The sequence below is a fragment of the Schistocerca americana genome, chromosome X (assembly GCF_021461395.2).
Source record: "Schistocerca americana isolate TAMUIC-IGC-003095 chromosome X, iqSchAmer2.1, whole genome shotgun sequence".
In the NCBI taxonomy this organism is placed as follows: domain Eukaryota; kingdom Metazoa; phylum Arthropoda; class Insecta; order Orthoptera; family Acrididae; genus Schistocerca; species Schistocerca americana.
In genome coordinates this window covers 673,742,857-673,761,220 of record NC_060130.1, presented here as the reverse complement: position 1 = coordinate 673,761,220, position 18,364 = coordinate 673,742,857, and the positions used below count along the sequence as shown (strand labels likewise).

Genomic DNA, 18,364 nt, shown 5'->3' with positions numbered 1-18,364 from the left:
TTGAACCTGCGACCGTAGCAGCAGCGCGGTTCCGGACTGAAGTGCATATGGATAGAAATGAAGCTGCTATTTGAGTGTTAGGTCGAGGCAATCAGCGTTACTGACCCTCCAGTAGTCCATCCCAGATTGGTGGGTAAGTGTATCAGAAAACAATCTGCAGAGTACTCCATCTGGTTTATTGTATATCCCAGTTAAATCCGGAACTTAACCTCGCATTTGGGACATTACTGTACGTGTTGTTGTTGTTGTTGTTGTCTTCAGTCCAGGGACTGGTTTGATGCAGCTCTCTATGCTACTCTATTCTGTGCAAGCCTCTTCATCTCCGAGTAACTACTGCAACCTACATCGCCGACTGGTGTGGCCGAGCGGTTCTAGGCGCTTCAGTCTGGAACCGCGCGACCGGTACGGCCGTAGGTTCAAATCCTGCCTCGGCCATGGATGTGTGTGATGTCCTTAGGTTAGTTCTAAGTTCTAGGGGACTGATGACCTCAGATGTTAAGTCCCATAGTGCTCAGAGCCATTTGAACGATTTGCAACCTACATCCTTATGAATCGGCTTAGCGTGTTCATCTCTTCGTCTCCCTCTACGATTTCTACCCTCCACGCTTCCCTCCCGTACTAAATTGGTGATTCCATGATGCCTCAGTACGTGTCCTACCAACCGATCCCTTCTTGTAGTCAAGTTGTGCCACAAAAGTCCTCTTCTCCCCAATTCTGTTCAGTACCTCCTGGTCAGTTACGTGATCTACCCATTCTTCTGTAGCACCACATTTCGAAAGCTTCTATTCTTTTCTTGTGTAAACTATTTATCGTCCATGTCTCACTTCCGTGCATGGCTACACTCCATACAAATACTTTCAGAAAGGAATTCCTGACACTTAAATCAACACTCGATGTTAGCAAATTTCTCTTTTCAGTAACGCTTTCCTTGCCATAGCCAGTCTACATTTTATATCCTCCCTTCTTTGACAATCATCTTTTATTTTGCTTCCCAAATAGCAAAACTCATGTACTACTTGAAGTGTCTCATTTCTTAATCTGATTCCCTCGGCATCACTTGATTTAATTCGACTAAATTCCATTAGCCTCGCTTTGCTTTTGTTGCTGTTCATCTTATATCCTCCTTTCAAGACACTGTCCATTCCGTTCAGCTGCTCTTCCATGTCCTTTGCTGTCTGTAAAGAAGTTAATACACTATTGTCTCTCTGCCTGACTGCTGTTGGAAGAAATAACCATAGATATAGCATTTACGCAAAATGTATACGACGAAGTCGATGCAGATAACCGAGTCGTCGTTCTAGAGTCACGGTTCAGATTGTCATCTGGATAAGACTGTGGTATCACTTTAAAGTATAGCAATAGAACTTCCGTGTCACCACTGCAACAGAAATACGAAGGTGCGGCTGCTTCATGCCTCGAGTTTTAGGAAAGGTAACGAGAAAAGAAGCTGAAACATACTGGGGAATCTAAAAAAACTTGCAATGAATAGTAAGTTCTGCTAGAAGGGGATGAATATCAAAAAGGCAGCGCTAATAAAGCCCTTCCAGACTTAGGAATGTGTAATATAAACAAGTGAAAAAAACTGCTGCTGCTGGACGGAACAAGTCAGTGGCTATAGAAAGGGTTGCACGACACGACACGACGGACGGTCACAGTCAAGTAACGCGTGACGATGCCGTCGTCCGTTGTTAGAGTAGTGCTTGTGACGGGTTTTGTTACCAGTTGGGATAAACTCGCTCGTTTGCTGTCGTGTGCAAAATCGATCACGCTCTGTTCAAATGTCTCTGAACCCTATGGGACTTAACATCTGTGGTCATCAGTCGATCATATTCTGTGTAAATATGATCAACAACTACAAACTGAAGTAATGGCCGAGCGAAAAATTTCTTGCGGGACTGCGATTTTAATAAACACTTCGCTTCTGCTCTTCATGTCAAGTGTTGTCTTGGAGTGGTGCTATGGTCAGTCAGTTTTGTTAATTATCCCAAATAACATAGTAATTGACAGAACGTTCAAATATACAAGAAAATAGCAATGCAGCAACTGTGATATTACATGCGAGTATGCCAACTAAGAGCCCTTGATTTATTGTGGGGGAGAAAATGAAATGAATTCCGTTCCCTGAAGTGCGAGGGAAATGTGCGATCAGTGTTAGTGACTAGCGCGGTTCACAATACAGTGTAGCATACACCCTCATGCTAACGTGACGCTCTGGTTTACAGAAACGTGCAGTGCTGCGCTCTACTGGGTTTCATCGAGATTGGACAGCTTAGAGATTCCCACTACACGATTGTTTCATTCGAAACTCTTCCACGTATCCCCTAATTGTAAAAACATCCGAATGACGAAACAAAGCTGTAGGCAGTGCTACCACGAAATTTGTATCGGCAGTTTTTGTAAACGTAAGTTATTACTCTGCTCTCGCACCCGTTGTTCTCGTGTACATTGTAGTATGTTGCATTGCATTTATTGACAGTTTTGCCTGTATCTTTTGTCTGCTACACACAAGCCTGGACAGTTACGTATGCTACTCACCTGGCTCAGAGTTCGAAAATTTGAATAGCAGCCAATAGACTAATTAGCGTATTTTAAACACGTATAAGTTTATGCTGTCTGGGTTGCCGTGTCCTCCCCAGACACATCTTTCACAAATCCAGAACAGGAAGAACACCCGTCCTACTACAATCTCGACGCAGCTAGGGAACACGAGGGGACTACGGAGGGCCCCATATTACTGCTGCCGTCTGACGTTAGTACTTTCGGGCGACTTAGGCCATCAGTAGACAGGTGAATTGCAAAGGCAGGGAAAATGTCGGAATTGCTAACGGCGTTCCATCAACTGATAACACAACTGTGGGAACGAGTAAGGAAAAGCCAACGCTCTTATTTAATGTTTGACTATTTGCTGCATTGAAACACTTTCCTCTAAAGTTTTCTGCCCTTGTAATGACGGAAAAGTTTGAATACTAAAAAGGGCACGTATTGCACCCAAAATTAATTTTTTACTGTTCAACAGAGCGTTCACGTTTATGATAGTTCGTGAAAAATTAACAATTTTCCGAATTAGAACCCAGTTCGTTGTCACTCATCTCGTCAGCTTCTTTCGCTAAATTTGCGTCTTTATTTGCAAAAAATATTAGTTTGTGCAATATCACTTCAATATTAGTAATTTATCACAAAGTGAAGCTGATTCACAAAAATGTACTGTGACTTCATATCAGAATTGAATACAGGAGCTGGTAAAGGTTACGGTTTCATTTTTTACGGTCGATGTAAAATATATAATGCACCACGGGCGCCTATACGGTAGTTTGTAGGAGCGAGGCGGAGGGCCGGCTAGACCTGGCGCTATGATAATATTTTGGAAGACGATTGGCGACTTGCAAGGATAATACTGACTTAAATCGTTTTCTTGAAAGAAAAACACCTAACTGCGCCATATTTTTTTCCTTTTCCCTGAGAGCTGAAGAGGGGGAGAGGCCTTGCCCCCCCCCCTCCCCCCCGCCACCAATTAACTAGAACTTTAGACTGTGCTGCAGATCAATCTTTTACCCTCTGTCTCTCTCTCTCTCTCTCTCTCTCTCTCTCTCTCTGTGTGTGTGTGTGTGTGTGTGTGTGTGTGTGTGTAATAGCAGAAGAGTCCATGAAATGCACTTTGGTAGTGAGTTGGGTTTGGGTTCCAATCATGCACACAGCTTTAATCTGCCCAGAAGCTTCACTACCATCAAACATACTGATCTGGATTTTGAAACTGATGCAAAGGACCCCTTACATATTATAGCATATTTCTCAAATGTGTTGTTATGTAATCAGAGTTCCCTAAAAATCAAGAAATAAATGGAATAGGCATAGCTTGTTTACCAAAATTGTTCTGCTCATCACGTTCAAAGCCCTCTTTTTGTCATATCATCACAAGACGTGGTTATTCCACTACAAAGAGAGGGAGGGGTCTTGAGCAGTACTTTCAGTATTTAAAATTGAAGAATTATTGGATTTTACTTCTTCCAAATATAGCATGGAAACTCAATGTACAGAACTTAAATTTTAATTTTGTGTGATTACACTATACTATTCTTCACAAGGTCATCAATGTTGTAACACATTTAGTGATACCAGAATGCAATGTATGTGTCAGAGTTTAAAGTGCAGACCACAGCAGATTTTAGAACTTCCGGCTGATACAGTTGATAAAGACCTTATATGCATGAACATCCACCCAGATGGAGCCCGTGATAGAGCAAAATGGAGACAACCGATCCATGTAGTGGACTCCAAAGGCCCACGGGAAAAACGCGAAGGAAAATAATAATAATAATATAATAATAATAATAATAAGAAGAAGAAGAAGAAGAAGAAGAAGAAGATACTGTAACTGAAACAGTTATGATAATCAAGTTGGAATTCTGTAGTTTACTAAGCTTGCAATGTGATGATAAAAACTGAGCATTTACTTGCACACCACTCTAAGGTTTTGTTATTCTAGTCTCCAATTCACAAATCTCCAATACAAAATTTGTTACTTTCTCAGTAGCCTCTGTTTAAGATGAAAAACAGACCACAACAATGAGTTTGTTTCAGTTGAATTGTGTATTTCTTCTAAGGCTGTTTTGTAAGTGTAACATTCCACTCATGTGGGCAATACCCTCTGGCTTAGTTTGTGGTATTGGAGCCCCCCTAAAATCCTGTTTGTGGTGACAGACTGACTTGTAGCATAGACCAAGGTCTAGGACTAGGAAAACATGTATCAGATAATCAACAAGCATTGTGATGCATATTATGAACATGCATTGTAAACAAACAACAAAATTGTAGGGCTCAGGTCCACTACAAAATATTTACCCCTGTCTGGAGTACATGCTAAGGAAGGGAGTCTAGAATAATACAATAAATGAAAAGTAGTTTCTTATGAAGATTTATAAATGGAGGTGGTTTTACTGCTGAGAGCACAAGAAGTAAAATATTTTTTACACTTTTATTACCATATGTTGTGCTTGCACAGTCAATGGATGGTGAACTCGTGCAAATTAAAAACAAGTTTAATTTTTTTCCCCCTATATTTGATATAATTAATGCAACGGTTCTCAATGAGAAATGTGTTGAAGTATGGCACCAAAACCAAACACAAGAAATTTGATGTCATGGTGTACCACAAAGTCGTTAGTTTTTTTTAAAAAATTTTATCCACATATACAGAAAAAATAAAGTGCCCTCCTGTATAAATGGGAAAGGGTAGAGTGCCTTACTGACAACTGTAGTAGGCATCATCACAAATAATGAAAAATTTTGTTTCCCAGAGATATTATAAAATTGCACACCTAGTAATTGTAAAATGAGTTTATTACAAAAGATTGTAATGATTCACTCTGGAAAATTTGGTTAATGCATTGAAGATGTTACCAAATGCATATCATAGTATTATGGAAAATCTTGAAGGTTGGTTGTAACTAGTGGTACTGGATGTCAGTTTTGATCTATCACATACCAGTGTTGTTGTTGTGTGTATTGCACAGCCTTAGGTCTAGGTTAGTTCAGAATGTGACAGTTCCATTGTGTGATGGTGAAGCTAATAAATGTGAATTTGAGATCTTAGCTGAGATATTATATTGACCTGTAATGTAGCTTGAGATGTAAGTTAGGTTGGGAGGTGACAATTTGCATGTGGTTTTGATGGTGCCAGTGAATGTGATAACTATATTTCTTCTCATCATTGTGCGTATTAAACCATATGGTATTTCAGTTAGTGGTTTATGTCTACCATTACAACATTAGATATCAAAGAAAATAGGTGGTATCATTAGGATCAATGTATCACCTATAAGAACCAAATGCATTAAAATAAAAAAAGTGCTTCTGAAAGTGACCTTATAAGAAAGACTAACGGCATTTCCATGACTGGGGGGGGGGGGGGGGGGGCATGTGACCAACTTTGTTGAGCCACCCAGGGTGCAGTTCAAGGCCAAGGTCCAACTTACTCGCTTACAAATGCTACACAACGTAACTTGCAAAAATATTTATTTAATGCTCCCAGCTGAGCAGCTTCTTACTTATTTTTACTTTATGGCAGCCATTGTCCATCTCCCAGTGTGAATGAATTTTCTGTGGAAAAGAATTCTCTGTCTATGACTGTGGTTATGAGTCACAGTTTTGTGATTTTCTTAGTGTGAGTGCATTTTTTGTGTGGGTGTAGTACTCTCTAATTGATGATATACATTATTTATTCCTTGTAACAATTTCTCAGTGTCACATCTGACAAATTCTGAATATACTTTCTTCAAGTAAGTAGAATGATACACACTTAAACTATTTTCATAATGCAGGTACTGGGTGCATATCAACAACACAAATAAAAGCTGTTTCTGTGTCTTTCAAGTTAAGAGTCACTGAAATCTTAATTTATGAAATTTAGTTCCTCCCTCAAAATTGCACTATGCACAAATCTAGAGGCAGGTTACCAGACATGATCAAATGGCTCAGTACAAATGTGGTGCCAGTGAGCAACATAGCTCAGGACTTAAGTCCTAGCCCAATTCAAGTTCTGAACTGCTACAAAGTTTATCAAAATATAACCATCAACTGAAATACACACACACACACACACACACACACACACACACACACACACACACACAAAATTGTAACCACTCACTTTTACAGATCTTGACACTTTGCACATACGGCTTTTTGTATAATCATAGTCACTGTCTTCCAGTGGTCACAGGCTGATTTTGCAAATCGTAGGCTATGTTCAATAAACAAGTAGATAGCACTATTAGTTATGGCGCATTGTTACCAGCCTTAAGGATCGTATGTGTGCATGCAGTATTTGGAAAAAGGAAAAATCCAGTAATTCTTCAATTTGAAAACGTTTACAACACAGTATAAGTTTCAGTTTAAGTATATATCAGATCTGAGCTACCAAATACTAATTTCATTCATTTTAAAGCAAGTTTCAGAGTATTTATCTCAATTTATATCATGACTGCAACATAGAATACGAACATGAACAGCACAGGAACATTAAAAAGAGAAGCCTAATGAGTAAGGACACAAATGATTCGTGTTATTAACAGCACAGTTTGCCCAGACTGCAGATTTCTTATATCAACAGAATGCCATGAAAGAATGAAATATGGTAGATCAACATAAAACTACATAATTTGCTACCTTTTAAAAGTAGAGATTGGGATCAGAGATTGGCCTATATCGCAGAGTAGGAGGAAAGGTTAATGATTTTACAGTGGAATAGTGATATAGAAAAGAAAGTTGCCAACCACCAAATTTGTTGAAGTGAAATGAGGGGGACATGGAGAAAACCTTGATGGTGGTTGGCTGATGTTGGCTAAAGATCTCTAATGTTAAAAATATTTGTTACCAGAAATGAGTAAAAGAAGACATTTTTAACATACAGTATCTATGTACTGTTCATTTGTTACTTGTATAGCCCCCGGGAAAGTGAAATATTTTATGTGACTAATTGTATTGTGTACAAAAAGGTGGATTACTTGACACATCACACATTCATATTTGTAGCTGTAAATACTATTCTTAGTAGCTGTTAAATACAGTCTGGCATTTTTCCATTCATATGCACATCAAAAGACTTGCGTAAAGAGTATGTTTCTATTTGCATTATTAATGTTGCATGGGAAAAATGGATGTTTTATTTTTAAATTAATTTTAAAAGGATGGACAACCTATAAAATGAGATTTTTTTTGTACATAGTGATGCAGTGTCAGTCTCGTACTTTAGAAATGAATTTCAACACTGGATACTTGACATCTCTGTTATTGTTTTCAGGATCTGACTGGGCAGAATAGCAATGACAGCTCAAGCGGTCCAGCACCGGGCACGCCCAATTCTCAGGGTATGAGACCCACTCCATCGCCGACTGGCTCCACAGGCTCCCGCTCAATGTCCCCAGCTGTCGGTTAGTACCAGTGCATAAAATCTGCATAAAAACAGACTTACGAGGGCTGTAGAGGTAGCAGCCCCATTCTGGCCATGACAAATATTCAGGATTACACATTAGATCATGCAATGTTCTGGATGATTTGTTGAAACAAAATGCAAACAGTGACCTTAAAGAGTGTTAATTTACATTTATGTCACAGTTTACATGCAGAAAAAAATCACAATACCTTCAGTAATCACTGCCCTTCATAAATGGTTACATCTCAAACTTTGGCATATTTCAGATGATATTTGTTGTTATTTTAACAAAGTTAATGGGTACAATGTGGGAATTTATACACCTGCTGTCACCTTTAGATTAGATTAGATTAGATTTACTTTCATTCCAATTGATCCGTAGTGAGGAGGTCCTCCAGGATGTAGAACATGTCAGTCCTGTTATGTGTAGTTTGTTGAAAGATATTTTCCTTCATTGTTCAGATTACTGTTATTAATTATTGTGCAGTGTAACATTCATATTGCTATTTATGACAGTGGAATAAAAAGAATGGAAAGAGGGAAACTCTGTGACAACATTACAGGAAATTGTTAAACACATAATAATGAACAACTGGTCCCTGTTATTTATTTAGTCATTTCAAGTAATTTGAGGAATGTTCCTTCTCTAAGTTCAAATATGATATCTTAGTGAGGGAAGAGCTAATATTAAGTCCAAGAAAGAATTATTGTTATCGTAATTATTTACTTCTTCGCCGCTTTCTTTGTCAGATATAAGGCATGTTTCTGTCACAAATTTGTATTCTCTCTTCTGTAATTCACAGTAGCTGACAGACAGAGGTTCCCGGTTGCAGAACCTAGTAGGATGTCTTCCACAACAAATCAGACAGTAATAGAGGAGAAGTGTAATTTCATTCAAAAAAATATGAACCCTCTGTTGCAATTTGTTATGCTCAGTCCCTACTTTTTACACACACACACACACACACACACACACACACACACACACACACACAAAGAAAAAAAAGGAAAAAAAGAAAGAAAATGTCAGTAATGTAACACATTGCTGAATGGAAGAATCAGAGAATTTATGTCAAAGTTTTCCACCTGGTGCAGTACTTTTGCTGCAAGAACTGGTTAAAATGATGAAACATGTTAAGTTTGAAGTTACCTGCTCATGAATAAACAGGGTGTTGCGGAAATGTGTTTATTTTCTGCATACTGCTGACGAACACATGTAGACAGGTACAGCCTGGAAGGGTATGGGACACAAATAGTTGATGAGAAATAGTTGTTACCATATTTTACGGACTATAGGATGCTGTGGACTATATGATGCACTTTAATTTTTAAGAAGTTTTTTTAAAAAAATAACATTTTTACCATTTGTGTTATTACATTGTAAAGGCGGACTAAAAGAAATTCTTTGTTTATAAAAACGAACTGGACTTTAAAATCCCTAAAAATCTTCATCAAAACCTTCTTCTTCGTTGACTTCTTCGTATATAAGATTGCCTTCACTGCCATTGAGAACATTACTTATGTTGCAACTTCTTGAAAGGTTGAACAATAATGTCTTCTCTCACTCTAGACCAAGACTGCTGTATCCACTGATACACTTGTTTGATTGTAGGTTGCTCTAAAGTACCCTTCAGTGTGAATTCATGTGGCATTTCCTCCATCATCCATTTGTTCTATTCCTCTCTTATATATACTTTAAATGGTTTGTTTATTGAGATGTCAGTAGGTTGCAGTTGTGAAGTAAGTCCTCCTGGAATAACAGCAAGCTCTGTATTTCCCTGTCTCAGTTTCTGTTTCAAAGAATTTTTGAAATGACTACTAACATGACCTAGCACGAGAAGATAACTCTTCTGCAATAAAGCAGCTTTCCTTCTCTCCCCAACTCTGTTAATCCATAATTTCATACCAGACTTGGCCATCCAGCTTTTGTCATGTACATGAAGTAGATGGTACTTCAGAAGGTTCCAGCATTGTTCTGCACTTGAAAATGATCATTGGATTATGTTTAGTCCAGTCAGCACAACAGGAAAGGATGACACTGTAATGAATTTTTTCATACCCACTTAACAGTTTTAGCACCTTTCATGGCAACAGTTCTGTTAGTCAGCACATCTGATATCTGAAGCGTTTCGTCCATATTCGCTGTTTGGCTTAGTTCTACACTGGTTTTCTTTTGATGTTGAATAATAATAATAATAATAATAATAATAATAATGCTAAGTCCATGATGCTTCATAAATGTGTAGCACCAACCAACCCCACCCATAAAGTCTGTTGAGTTTCAGTGTAACGCTAGCTTAAGAACATGTTTCTGAATCATTTTTTTATTAATGCCATTTTGACAGTGTCCTTGAGTCAGTTTCAGTATGTCATCATCTGGTTTTGGCCAATTTGTGTTCAGTCCTCTATTTGCACATACAGTCTTCCTAATTTTTTTTTTCAATTTTTCTTTACTAGCCCGCCAATTGTGAATGATTTTTTCCTGCTGGTGGAGGGTTGAAATGCCACTGAGGTGCTCTGCTGCCATATGTTCTTCTACATATGCTGATACTTTAAATTTATAGTCCACATTGTATGAATACCTTTTATTTTTTTTCCATTACAAAACTACTTACTAACCAAACTTTGCACTGTTACCGATAACACACATCACTTTCAGTTCAAGTTCACTGGCATTGTAGACTGCAATGATGCATCATAGGTTAGACAGTCTTCTGGGTTTGTGTTGGTGGGCGGAGGGGGTTGGGTCGGGAGGCAGACAGTGTTAGCAAGCTTGTGAATCCCCGCAACCAATGTTCGTTGCATTGGTGCACTGCTACTGCCAGTTGAATAAAATGTTGCCATATAGAGAGGGGTTAGCCACAGCATTGAATGTGTGGGCATTTTCAAGACTGGTGAGAATTTTAAATCAAACACTAAACATTTTTGCATTAATTTTGAGTATAAGATGCATCTGAGTTTTTGAGTCAATTGTCTGAAGGAACCAAGTGCATCTTATACTCAAAAAAATACAGTAGTTATCAACTCAGTTGGGTTGTGCAACTTCACCTGCAGGAAACTAGAACTGTTTGCCTGCAATACAAAAACTGTTTGACGTAAAGAATAGGGCCAGGTCACTTTCCCTCTGCTGCACCATAGATTGGCAAGGTGATGTTTTGTGTGCCAGTGGGAAGATGGTTCTATGATTTTTGAGTTTTTGGTGTATGTTCTGTTTGCCATTTGAATGTCATTATTTTGTTCTAGCTACAAACATTGCTGACCACTTCTTTGTCACATGCGTAGCATGTCCTATTGTTGTAGCTACGGTGAGGCATAAGGCTGTAGTAGTTGCCCTGTCTGTATTCCCCTTCCCCCCCTTCTGTCCCTTGACTATGTTGCTCATCCGGCAGTATTATTAAGATTGGAACAAAAGAAACTAGCTTCAATTCATTGCTATAAAACAAGTGGTCTCTCTGCTGTTGTGAAGTTGGCTGGTTCAAGTGACCTGTTGACTCATTTGTGTTCACATCAAACCCCATAACCTACATTGCCAACACTGCTATGTATAACAGAGTACAGCTCCAATTTTAAAATTTACCCAGAAGTTTGGCGTGTGTCACAGGCATGTATGTTATCACGCAGAGTTAAATTATGTTTGGTTTACATGCCAAGTGTGTTCATTTATGTTCTGGTGATTTACCTTTACTGGACCACAACTGTTTACAACAAAGAATTGATACAGTAACCTCATTTTGTTGGAGGGAACTCCTGTATGTGATATGGGTGCATGTATTTTCTGCTTAGGCTGTAAGATGGCATACACTATTGGATACGCAGTTCCTACTTCATGGGTAACATCCAAATCACTGGCAAAAATGTGGAATGATGATGATCAGCTCAGTTTGCGGTTACCATATACAATCTCCACTTCTTCGTCATACAAGATTTGTAATATATGCACCTTCATTTGTGTTGAATTGGTAATCTGACATTACTTTGCTTTTCTCTGACTCTACTGTATTTATAAGTATGCAAACAAAAGTATCTCACCTGGTGGGAGCATGTCCAGTTTTATTTTAACGCAGCCTATAAAATGGAATTGACATAGTTTGTATTGCCAAAATTGACCTGAAGTTTTAAAACAACCCAATACAAGACACTATTATTTTTCATTCATCTTTCATAACATCACGAGAATGTGCCCCAACTTTTGGACTTCAAAATTTCTTTCGTGGAGCCTTAGTTTCAGAACATATAACTGAGAATTACGATTACTATTTCAAGACTTTGTGCACAAGTTCTGAAAGAAGGTTTACAAAGCTGTATTCAGCTGCCTTACTTTGATCACTCGACAAATCTTTTGTACCATGGGTCACTGCATTTTACAACTGATATGTCTCAGTCTTCTGTTCGACACCCATTGCCAACAAATTAATTCTCTTTTTCATTCTTAGTTTCAGAAAATATTTTGTATGGCATAGGAAAAGTTCTGTTCTGTAATCTGTGTTTCATTGATTACCCTTATTTACATATGGATATTATAATTTGCCTTTCTTTCCCTCTCTTTTTTTTTTTTTTTTTTTTTTTTTTTTTTTTTTTTTTTTTTTTTTTTTTTTTTATGTGGCAGGTACTACCATTGGAACGTTACAAGATAGAGTTGATGATATAGGCATCCATTATTTATCAATGTTAATGCCAACTATGGAAGAGGATGCAAGCTGTTATTTATGTTTTAAGTGTTGGTGATCAGAGCTATGCCGGTGAACACTATTCCAACAAACCCTCAATACCATGATTTATTTAAAGGGGATAGACTTTTAGCATCTTTCAGTTTATATTATGAACCTTTAAAATTTTCAACAGTACAAGACTACTAGAGAACTTCGGTTTTTATGCCACAGGGTTTATGCAAATTTAAAATGTGAGCAGAATATAAACATGCAGTCAAAGTTATATCAATGATTAGATATATGACAGCACATAAATTATTAGATTTATCGAACTATACTGCTCTGTGGCTCTGACAATTCAGTTTAGTGTGAAGCCTCCACATGCTACAGTCGGAGCCACTTAATATCAAAACATGGAACTAAACAAGCCCAGTTATGTAGTGGGGAAAACTCTGAGTACATGGTTTGTATGGACTGAACAAGATGGTGCAGTGGTTAGCACACTGGACTTGCATTTGGGAGGATGTTGGTTCAAATCCACATCCAGCTATAAGGATTTAGGTTTTCCATGATTTCCCTAGATCACTCTAGGAAAATGCTGGAACAGTTCCTTTGGAAGAGCATAGCCAATTTCCTTCCCCATTCTCAGAACATTCAAAGCATCTTATCTATCTCTAGTGACCTCGATGTTGGCAGCACATTAAACCCCAATCTTCCTTCCTGCACTTTGTATGAGGAGACACAAAGCATGCAAAGTGCTGCTTGAGAATATTGGCAAATAAGTTGGCAACCATTTCCCAAATATCAAGCAGATGTGAAGGAACCAGAGATACCTATTGTTCTTCCAAGGAAGCTTACACATGTCACATGAAGCTGTCTACTTTAATGTTGAAGTAGGACACCTGGTGTTGCTTGAAGAACAGGCAGTGGCTTGGCCTCCAAAAGCCTTTCTTATGTGCTAATCTCTATTGAGATTGTGTTCAATATGTGAAACATCGTTTACGCCAGATGGGACACAAGCAAATGGGCATCAGCAAAAGAGAGTTGTCACTGGTGTAAATAGCAGGTGAATGTGAGTTAACACCAACTGGTCATGTTACACTGGTTTGTTGATCTTTCAGCAAACTGTCAAAGGAAGTTTGCATCCTCTTCACTTTGGCACTATTAGTACAGAGAGCATTCACTGTTGTTTTGTGTACAAACTACTTTTGTTTTTCACATGTCTCCAGTTTTTAATAACTAGCGCGTAAATGGTAGACTTTCCTCAGCTTTTACTGTTCATCAGCATTTAGTGTTTTACTTTTAAATTTTCTCATGAACTGTAATGAGAAGCCATCAGGAAGAGTCAGCTGACAAAGTGCAAAATTTTGGAAAAATGCTAAGTGCGGCTGTAAATCTAATTCGGTTCTAAGTACACTACCTTCATGTGTTTCACACTTGTGTACCAATTCAGTCTGCACTCCTGTTCCTACACCATTTTTCTTCATTTGTCAAAAACAGTGTGCTTGCTATGAAAGGTAATCCTATCTAAATATTGCAGTTTTGCAGTGTGACAACAACTAGTTTTGTATTTAAAAACACCACTGTAGGGTCAACACACTACACTCATTATCTTATGTTCCCTTCTGTTCCCTCCAGTGTAAATACTTATTAATAGTTACAAGCAAATAAAACTGAACACCAGCCAATTGTCTGTGAATGCTCGTTTGCTTCTATTTGCTCCTGTGTCAATGAACATTAAGAGTTGAGATCACAGTTTGTATTCATCAGTATGCAAAATTAGCTTATTTTGCATGCATCCATTATGTTGCTCAGTAGTATTTGTGCCAAATTGTGGTCACCACAACCGCATCCAGCATCTATGCTCCATCACTGTAGAATGGAGTGAAGTGAGGTTTAGTGGAAAATATAACTTTTTGTGACTTGTCAAACTACTATTAGTGTTGTATGCTCATTGCAATCAGAGATGTTCATGGGTTCCGGGCAGTGGAAATTGACATGGGGAATGTGTCACTATTCCAACCAGCAATAAACAATGTCGAACTGTCGTTACAGTGCTCCAGTGGTAAATAGAGTCCGTGTTTCTAGCTATATGATCTGTTACAGTGTTGTGGATAATATACCACATTTGCCCAACAATAATGATGACCCTGAATATGAGACAACTTTCATTTTTAGAGCCTTCTTGAGAATTTTTTTATTTATAATGTATTGTGACTAATTAAATTGGCAAACTGTTTTATTGGCGTGAAGTACCATAAGCTGTGCCTAAAAAAGGTAACACTGTCTACGAAAAACAGTTGTGGTGTTTCCTTAGATGGAGTATATAGCACTGATACATACATAGTTTTTCGTCAAAGTCCCTGGGAAGTCACTGAGCTGGTGTTGCTCGGCCCCTTCACATTCGTCACGCACCAGCTCATACTTTGAATTCTGTGATGTTTACATTTGGAAAAGTCCTCTTTATCTCCAGTGGCTTTATTCAGATAATTTTTCATGTAACTGGGAAACCTTAACTTCGTAACATATTGACCCCCCCTTCTCCTTCTCCCTCTCCCTCTCCCTCTCACTCTCACTCTCACTCTCCATTCTTTTTTCCCCTTTTTTTTCTTTTTTCTTTTCTTTTTTCCCCCCCTCGTTAAAGTTATGCTCCAAAAAATAATATTTTTGTATTAATGAAAAACATAATGATTTTACATGTAGACATATAAAGATAGCTTTTAAAACTCAAAATAATGAGTTAAAATTTTTTGAAGATCACCAATAATAAAATCCCAAGTATACTCGTGCACTGGACTTTCATTAAAATATCCTGAAACTTGAAGTCATTTTTTAGTTTCTGTGTACCTATGAAGTCTACCCATATTTTTTTTACAATGGTTTCCTGTGAACATAAATCTTGGAGGAGCTGACTAGAGCACAGTGGATGTACACTGACTGGCCAGAACAGTATGACCACTGATCTACTATCAGTATAAACCCATCCCGGCAGTAGCAGTGTCATGAATGACTGCTGGTCACACACACACACACACACACACACACACACACACACACGGTGCATATAGTATCGGTGAGCATGCTGTCTGTATGTAGAATGGTGAAGGCGCATGATCTATCTGAGTTTGACTGAGGGCAGACTGTGATGGCCCAGAGGCTCAGCATGAGCATTTCGGAAACTGTAAAACTTGTCAGGTGTTCAAGAAGTGCTGTGGTGAGTGTCTTCAACACATGGTGAAACCACATCGAGACATCGTGGGGTTGGGTGTCCGTCCACCCACATTAGAGATGTAGGATGTCATAGGCTGGGCAGACTGGTAAAACAGGACAGGCAGCAAACTTGGGCAGAATTAACATCAGGCTTTAACATTCTGGACAGAGTAAAAGTGTGTGTGGGCACACTGTGTACCGGTCGCTCCTAATGATGGGCCTATGGAGCTGACGACCCAGGCATATGCCAGTGTCAGCACTACGACATCAACTATATGACTGAAATGGCCATGTGACCATTGGCACTGGACGTCGGTGTAGTGGGAGTGTTACATGGTCCGATGAATCCCGATACCTTCTTCATTATTCTGATGGGAGAGTGTTAACCTGTCACCTTCCAGGGGAACAGCTCCGTGACATCTGTACGGTGGGACGGAGACAAGCTGATGGCAACTCCATAACGCTCTGGTGAACGTTCACTTGGGCATCCATGGGTCCGGTGGAGCTCATGCAAGGCACCATGATGGCCAAGAAGTACACTGGTTGCAGGCCACGTACACCCCTCCATGATGATCGTGTTTTCCAACAGCAGTGGCATTTTTCAGTGAGATAATGCGCCATATCACAAGGCCAGGAATGTGATTGAGTGGTTCGAGGAAAGCAGTGATGAGTCCTAATTGATGTGCTGGCTGCCCAACTCACCAGATCTGATCCCGATCGTACACATCTAGAATGTGATGGAACGTGACACGAGAGCTCATCTCCCTCACCTACCATCCACAGAAAATGCATGCTTTGACTCCTGCTGAATTCGAACCTCATGTCATTTTCAGCCAGTCGTTCTTGCAGTGGCTTACAGTCGATTATCGCTTTCCTGCATATGTACTTTTCACAGATGAAGCATGTTTCACCACAGATGAAATGCTTGATAGTCGCAGTAGCCGTGATTGGACCAATGTGAATCCCCATGCTACAGTTTTGAAGAGCCATTGACACAGATTATCAGTCAGCATGTGGGCAGGCAGAGTAATTGATTACATACTCTCCATTTCTTCTTCCCCCGTTGTTCAATCCACCAGTGTACACACTGTTTTCAGAGACATACTACTACCCAGGGTTCTGGAAAGTATCCCACTTGTTAATGGATGTGGTTGCAAAAAGATGGCGCTCCCCATCACTTAGAACTTAAGGGATCATGAACACCTGGCTCAGACATTTCCTGAAAATTGGATAAGCAGAGGTGGTCCTGTTTTGTGGCCAGAATGTTCATCTGATCTTATCACACTTAATTTCGTCTTGTGTGACCATGTGAAAAGTCTAGTGTACGAATGTGTGTTGAGAGAGAAGAGGATCTCCTGGCAAGGATTTTCATTGCCTACAACACTGTTCAAATGACACTGAGGATAGTATAATGGGTAAAACATAACTTTGTGTGATGTTGGCTGCATTGCTGCTGAGGAATGCCATTTTGAACAACTGTTGTAAATGTAGCTGCTTGTGAAACTTGTGCAAGTAATTCATTATTACTGTACCGTAAATATAGGGTCTTTGGTCTCTCTGATATCCAATTACATGCACCATTACTAGTACACCAGTAGGGGAAAGTATCTGTGGATGCAGGGAGGTATTCAGAGGGAATTCTGTTTGTCATGATCAGGGTTCAGAAGTTGGGGTCCTTTGTGCGCTGCACAAGGCTAAGGCTGATACCCTTGGACTTGGCTCTTTCTGGCGTAGGGTCCCTTACCTCAGATGGATGCGTTTACCCTTCTCCATCATTCCTGAAAGCCTGTAACATCATTATGGACTCAACCCGTATTTGTGTTAGAATTAATTTGTCTCCTTTAGAAATGAATATTGCTAAACCCTGTATTTGTGTTAGAATTAATTTGTTTCCTTTAGAAATGAATATTGCTGAGTGTGTGTCCATTTGTAAAGTCGGTTCAGTTTTAACTACATTTAGATTAAGGCAAACTGCAGTTTAAACATGTTAGATGTTCATAAAAAGCAAGGTACACGGGACGCATCCCCATGTTTGGCAGCACAGCGAAATTTGCTACCTGCTTGCTACTACTCACCCCAAATTTGGTTGTGCTAGTACTACTGTACTCCAGACCACCTTTCTGAAATCACTAAATTAAATCTGTGTGTGACCTAAACTACTAAAACTTCATCTGTGAATGTAAGACAACCCCTATATTAAGCTATTAGACAATGTAAAAACATTAACCTCAGCAACCAAAGATTTATGGGAGACTGCAAGATGACCCTGTATTTTCCAAATGATGAATTTGCTAAGAAATCTCGTTCTCTAGTCAGGTAAAATACAGTAATGATCTTCCCATGCTAGGGTCACATTATGTTATCTGACATCCACTCATTACGGGGAAGGACCCCTCATCTGTCCACTAGGATGATACATGTAAAACTGTTGTGGTAGAACACCTTGTACAAGCTGAAATGTCATGTGACAAACCTGTTACCAATGACTGTGTATTATGCTCCATTTGAACTCATTCGTATGCTGACATTGTGCATATTTATGTCAGTAAAGCATATACGCTCTTGCTTTTACTTT

At 39.1% G+C, this 18,364-nt stretch overlaps 1 protein-coding gene across 1 annotated transcript in view; it reads left to right on the top strand.

Moving 5' to 3' along the window:
* Window positions 1-18,364, top strand: part of LOC124556242 (trithorax group protein osa-like) — a 344,210-nt gene that overhangs the window by 218,314 nt on the left and 107,532 nt on the right. The window contains exon 6 of the mRNA XM_047130230.1: window positions 7,799-7,928. Coding sequence (XP_046986186.1) covers window positions 7,799-7,928 — 130 coding nt within the window. The remainder of the gene's footprint in view (window positions 1-7,798; window positions 7,929-18,364) is intronic.